General features: G+C 41.1%; 1 protein-coding gene across 1 annotated transcript; it reads right to left on the reverse strand.

Moving 5' to 3' along the window:
* Nucleotides 1–225: 225 nt before the first annotated feature.
* Nucleotides 226–1,493, reverse strand: PPBP (pro-platelet basic protein (chemokine (C-X-C motif) ligand 7)). Its single transcript, XM_010838181.1, has 3 exons — nt 1,275–1,493; nt 797–932; nt 226–671 (listed from the first exon to the last, which is right to left on the reverse strand). Exons 1-3 carry the CDS (start codon nt 1,393–1,395, stop codon nt 569–571), a joined length of 360 nt encoding a protein of 119 aa, XP_010836483.1. The 5' UTR covers nt 1,396–1,493; the 3' UTR covers nt 226–568.
* Nucleotides 1,494–7,028: the final 5,535 nt, after the last annotated feature.

Here is a 7,028-nt window from a genome sequence, read left to right on the forward strand (position 1 = left end):
AACATTTATTCAGCAAGTGCTCCATGCTGGGCTCTGTGTGGTTTCTAATATCACTGACCGTTACGGAATCATCATGGTCATGTCCAGACTATCAGTACAGTGGAGCACAATAAGTTAAGACAAATGGTTTTGGAAAGAAACTTTTAAAGAAAGAAATGCAAAACACATTACCACATTTAGCCAAGAGTTAGGGAGTAAAACATATATTGTATTTTGAAACAAGCCTTGGTTACTTTCCTTTTTATTAATTTTTAAAATGTTTATACTATTTTAAAAGGTTACTTTCCATTTAGAGTTATTACAAAATATTGGTTATATTCCTCCTGTTATACAATACATCCTTGAGACTGTCTTACACCCTAGCCATGCTTAATTTTATCTTCTCCCTGTCATCTATTAACCAGCCATCTCAGAGCAAATTGTGACTTTTTGAGACAGAATGGAAAACATATCCAAAGTTTAATACGGTATGACTAGGTATCCTGGATAAATAAGAACTCTAGAAAGCCAAGATTTCAACTTCTGTTCTTCTTGGGAGATAAAAAGGTTTGACAGAAAGTGAAAAAGATTAAGCAGCTAACCCACCATCTTCCAATATTTTCTGGACTATTTTCTTGATTCGGGGGCCTTCCGGATTCAGGCAGATTTTCTTCCCATTCTTCAACTCGGCTCTGCAAGAGAGAGTAGAGTTATCTGTGAGCATCCTGGCCATCATCAGAAGGGATCCAGCAGTGGTGGTAGGGAGGAGGATGGAGGGCTTCCTTAGGGTGGCAATACTAGAGAAGCAGAGACTTACATTACTTCGACTTTGTTGCAGTGGGGTCCTGCCCTGTTGACCTCCAAACTTTGGATGTTACTGGAAGGAATGCCAGAGATGGTCTTCACACACAAGCAGCGAAGTTCAATATGTAGAAATCTCTCTTTACTGCTAACTAGGGCAGAAGATACGATTCTTTTTTTTTTTAGAAGATATGATTCTATTAGTGGTTATAATTATCTCCTAGATCTTATATATTGATGAGTACCTCCTTCGCAACGCCATTGTGAATATGATCGACCTGTCAACCTTTACTAAAGCACCGAGCAGAATTCTTGGCACAGGTCAAGTGCCCACAGAGTGCAGCATCTCCATTTGTAATTATTCATATAGTGCCCTTCTCTAGTCCCAGGGGCACTAAGGCAGTCCCTCCCCCAGACACAGCTGCAGCAGAAGCAGCCTCAGGTTAGGAGAAGCAGAGAGTCTACTATTCACCTCTCCCTAAAGTTTCTCTTACGTTTTCCATTGGTGGAGGGAACCAGCATCACCAGGAGCAGTGACATCAGCAGCAACACCTGTAGGACAGGAAGCGGGCTGGGCACGGTATATGAGGAGGTGGCGTCAGGTCTGAGGCTCATGGTGGAAAAGACTTGTGTTAGAGTTGTTCCCAGGAGGGTGAACTTCTGCTCAGGAGTCTACAGCTAAGTGGTTTTCACAGTTGCCTGATGTCTTTTATACACCCTGCCTCAAGGCCAGTAAGGAGAAAAAGGATAGGGATAGGGGAAGTGAGGGTGTGTGGTAACACAAGTGTAAGAGTGGTCAAGTTGTGCCCAACACAGATAAATGCCAGGCAAGTCAAATTCCTGCTAAATTTCATTTGCTGCATCCCTGCACATGCTCACCCCCCTTTCTCAATATCCATCTCCCTTACACATATTTAGGCAAGAACTAGACTGAAATATTTTCTCTGAATAATTATGTAATATGCCCTGCCTTTCCTATAATGCAATTCAGAGGCCTTATAGACATTTTAGGTGTATCTGAAAGCATAAAAATGTGGCCCTTGGAAAAGAGAATTATCTTCCCTTTCCAGTTGCCAAGGAAAGCAGAGGTTACTATCTTGGTTGTTGATAAGTGCTGGGATTCATTAGGAGGATGTGGATAAAATAGGAGCCAATTATTATCAAAACAACTTTATGTATTAGTTTATGGATCCTTTCTGTCTTCCAAATGTATTATCTTTTATAATTTCATCCAGAAACTAGAAGCAAACTCATCCTCCCTTGTATTATAAAATAAACTTCTTACTTTTTTCTATCATCTGAGTCCACTTAATCTAACAGAGAAATGTATGATACAATTCACTGTAAAAGATTTATAAACTGTAGATAAAATATACAAGTTCCTCTTCATCATTGCTCCACATTCTGGGTCTCCAGTGGTAACCACTGGTAAAAATTTGGCATCAGTTTTCTATTCTATCTACATTTATATATATACACATATACATAGATCCACATATATAATACATAAAGATATACATAGAGAGAGAGAGACATAGATCATTTTTATACAGTTGGAGTTATACAGCTTTTGTTCTATAAAATTATGTCTTCATCATCCTTTCATGTTACCTCAATGTCATTTTTCTCCATTCTTTTCAATGTCTGCATAATGTTCTATAGATAAGCAATTGTCATCCACCCTCTGTCCTACTGGCAACCTTGTAGGTGTTTCTGGTTTTGCACTTATGGATTGCAGTAAGATCTTTATTAAAGTCTCAAACTCTAATTAAGGATCTTGATCTCAAACCCCACGTGATATGGACAAAGCCTGGCAAATGTACAGGAGGGGGCCCACACATCATATACTGGCTGGTGTACGCTGTCATCTGGATCTCTGACTCATCTATAAGATTGCTTCCTCAACAGGACTATACACTTGGTTTTGGGTTTGTTGTTGTTGTTTTTTTTTAAGGTTTTAAAAAATGACATTTCTTAAAATTTCAGTTCAGTTCAATTGCTCAGTTGTGCCTGACTCTTTTCGACCCCATAGATTGTAGCACGCAAGGCCTCCCTGTCCATCACCAACTCCCAGAGTTTACTCAAACTCATGTCCATTCGGTTGGTGATGCTATCCAACCATCTCATCCTCTGTCGTCCCCTTCTCCTCCCAGCATCAGGGTCTTTTCCACTGAGTCAGTTCTGTGCATCAGGTGGCCAAAGTATTGGACCTTCAGCTTCAGCATCAGTCCTTCCAGTGAATATTCAGGACTGATTTCCTTTAGGATAGACTGATTGGCTCTCCTTGCTGTCCAAGGGACTCTCAAGAGTCTTCTCCAACACCACAGTTCAAAAGCATCAATTTTTGGCTCTGAACTTTCTTTATGGTCCAACTCTCACATCCACACATGAATACTGGAAAAACCATAGGTTTGACTAGATGGACCTTTGTTGGCAAAGTAATGTCTCTGCTTTTTAATATGCTGTTTAGGTTGGTCATAACTTTTCTTCCAAGGAGCAAGCGTCTTTTAATTTCATGGCTGCAGGCCATGCCACTGTCTGCAGTGATTTTGGAGCCCCCCAAAATAAAGTCAGCCACTGTTTCCATTCTTTCCCCATCTATTTGCCATGAAGTGATGGGACCAGATGCCATGATTTTCATTTTTTGAATGTTGAGTTTTAAGCCAGCTTTTTTACTCTCCTCTTTCACTTTCATCAAGAGGCTCTTTAGTTCTTCTCTTGCTGCCATAAGGGTGGTGTCATCTGCATATTTGAGGTTATTGATATTTCTCCCGCCAGTCTTTACTCCAGCTTGGGCTTCATCCAGTCCAGCATTTCTCATGATGTACTCTGCATATAAGTTAAATAAGCAGGGTGACATACAGCCTTGATGTACTCCTTTCCTGTTTTGGAACCAGTCTGTTGTTTCATGTCCAGTTCTAACTGTTGCTTCTTGACCTGCATATAGATTTCTCAGGAGGCAGGTCAGGTGGTCTGGTATTCCCATCTCTAAGAATTTTCTACAGTTTGTTATGATCCACACAATCAAAGTCTTTGGAGTAGTCAATGAAGCAGAGGTAAATGTTTTTCTGGAACTCTCTTGCTGTTTCAATGATCCAACAGATGCTGGCAATTTGATCTCTGGTTCCTTTGCCTTTTCTAAATCCAGCTTGAACATCTGGAAGTTCACAGTTCATGTACTGTTGAAGCCTGGCTTGAAGAACTTTGAGTATTACTTTGCTAGTGTGTGAGATGAGTGCAATTGTGTGGTAGTTTGAGCATTCTTTGGCATTGCCTTTCTTTGGGATTGGGAAGAAAATTGACTTTCTAGTTCTGTGGCCACTGCTGAGTTTTCTAAATTTGCTGGCATATTGAGTGCAGCACTTTCACAGCATCATTTTTTAGGATTTGAAATAACTCAACTGTAATTCCATCACCCACAACTAGCTTTGTTCATAGTGATCTTTCCTAAGGCCCACTTGGCTTTGCATTCCAGGATGTCTGGCTCTAGATGAGTGATCACATCATCGTGGTTATCTGGGTCATGAAGGTCTTTTTTGTATAGTTCTTCTGTGTATTATTGCCACCTCTTCTTAATATCTTCTGCTTCTGTTAGGGCCATACATTTCTTAAACATAATAGGCAACTGAAAAACACAAGAAATAGAAAACAGTCATCCGTAATCACAAGCAGCTTACCGCTTGATACTAAGCATCCATTTTTATGTAAATAAGATCATGCAGTTATGTATCATGCTTTCTCACACATCATGAATACTTACCATTTCACTATCCCACAGCTATATGAGTATTTTGATAACCAAGAATATACTATACCAACTCAGTGCGGGAAAAAAATGCAATCCTGCTTTAGCAATAAATATTTCATAAGAGACAAAAATAGCAACAGCTCTCTGCTGCTGCTGCTGCTGCTAAGTCGCTTCAGTCGTGTTGGACTCTGTGCGACCCCATAGACGGCAGCCCACCAGGCTCCCCCCGTTCCTGGGATTCTCCAGGCAAGAACACTGGAGTGCGTTGCCATTTCCTTCTCCAATGCATGGAAGTGAAAAGTGAAAGTGAAGTCTCTCAGTCGTGTCCGACTCTTAGCGACCCCATGGACTAGATAAAGATATTGGTAGAGTTATGATTAAAATACTACATTCCCTTAGTGCTCAATTAAAAATGGGACACAGAGCAACAGAGTACACGAAGTATAATGCTTCTAAGAGGATTCATCATCCACGCTAAACTATTAAAGTATTAGCGAGGAAGTATGTTTCCATTGAATTTCTTAACAAAATGTTCCTGTGATACAGCCTAGAGATGTACACGCATCAGCGGTTATCATCTAAATACAAGTATGACACACCCATATACATCCCTCCTTTTATACTTCCTTCTGCTCATCTGCTGCCAACCTAATGAACAAGTCCCGAGATACATTTCTTAGAGATGGTTTAACAATTCCATATCTAAATGATTTATTTTTATCAATTATAGCAAATATATTTGGACTTCCCTGGTGGCCCAGAGGTTAAGATTCTGCTCTCCAAATGTAGGGGCCAAGAGTTCAATCCATGGTCAAGGAAGATCCTGCATGCCTCATGACATGCCAAATATATATATATATATACACACATATATATATACATGGGCTTTCCAGGTGGCTGAGACGGTAAAGCATCTACCTACAGTGCGGGAGACCCAGGTTCGATCCCTGGGTCAGGAAGATCCTCTGGAGAAGGAAATGGCAACCCACTCCAGTACTCTTGCCTGGAAAATCCCGTGGATGGAGGAGCATGGTAGGCTGCAGTTCGTGGGGTCGCAAAGAGTCGGACACTACTGAGCGACTTCACTTTCACTTTTCACTTTTCCAGGTGGTACTAGTGGTAAAGAATCTGCCTGCCAATGCAGGAGACACAGACAGGGGTTCAATCCCTGGGTTGGGAAGATCCCCTGGAGAAGGACATGGCAACTCACTCCAGTATTCTTGCCTGGAGATTCACCATGGGCAGAGGAGCCTGGCGGGCTACAGTCCATGGGGTCCAACAGAGTCCAACGTGACTAAAGCAACTTAGCATGTGTGTGTATATATATATATTTGAAGTGAAAGTTGCTCAGTCATATCCAACTCTTTGTGATCCCATGAACTATACAGTCCATGAAATTCTTCAGGCCAAAATACTGGCGTGGGAAGCCATTCCCTCCTTCAGGGGATCTTCCCAACCCAGGGATCGAACCCAGGTCTCCTGCATTGCAGGCGATTCTTTATCAGCTGAGCTATATATATGTATATATAATATACATTATATATATATAATTATACATTATATGCATCATATAAATAATATATATAAATATATATATATATATACACATATATATTTTGTTTAGTCGCTGAGTTGTGTCTGACTGTGACCCCATGGATTGCAGCCTGCCAGGCTCCTCTGTCCATGGTAATTCTCCAGGTAAGAAACAAAGATATTTACAAATTGATTAATTCATTAGCTCTACTTTTTATCATACACTGTCACCTCAGGATATCTAAAAATCTTAGATGTTGCAAAATAATGAACCTTGTCCACAATAAACATAGGTAGGTACTTTACAAAAATGAACATATAAATCTATGGTTACAACCTAAAACTGTCTTCGAGATATGGAAACGTTAGCCAGGAACCCTTCCCTTCACCTTTCCTCTTACCTGTCCTCCAGCATTCTGGGGGACAGCACTATATCTAGCTCCAAGAGGTGATTAACAGAGACACCCCCAGAAAACTTGGGCTTCTCTGGTAACTCAGCTAGTTAAGAATTTGACTGCAATACAGGAGACCCTGCTTCAATTCCTGGGTTGGGAAGATCCCCTGGAAAAGGGAATGGCTACCCACTTCAGTATTCTGACCTGGAGAATTCCATGGACTGTGTAGTCCATAGGGTTACAGACAGTCGGACATGACTGAATGACTTTCACTTTCACTCCCAGAAAATACAGCCCTTCCTAAAAATTAAGGAAAGGGTATCAGTTAAGGGGTTATTTTACTACCTCTGCTTTTAATATACTTTGGGCATTCAGTCATTTCAGTCGCTCAGTTGTGTCCGACTCTTTGTGACCCCATGAATTGCAGCACACCACCAACTCCTGGAATTCACTCAGACTCACGTCCATCGAGTCAGTGACGCCATCCAGCCATCTCATCCTCTGTCATCCCCTTCTCCTCCTGCCCCCACTCCCACCCAGCATCAGAGTCTTTTCCAATGAGTCAACTCTTT

This window comes from Bison bison, unplaced genomic scaffold (assembly GCF_000754665.1).
Source record: "Bison bison bison isolate TAMUID 2011002044 unplaced genomic scaffold, Bison_UMD1.0 scf7180017864092, whole genome shotgun sequence".
In the NCBI taxonomy this organism is placed as follows: Eukaryota; Metazoa; Chordata; class Mammalia; order Artiodactyla; family Bovidae; genus Bison; species Bison bison.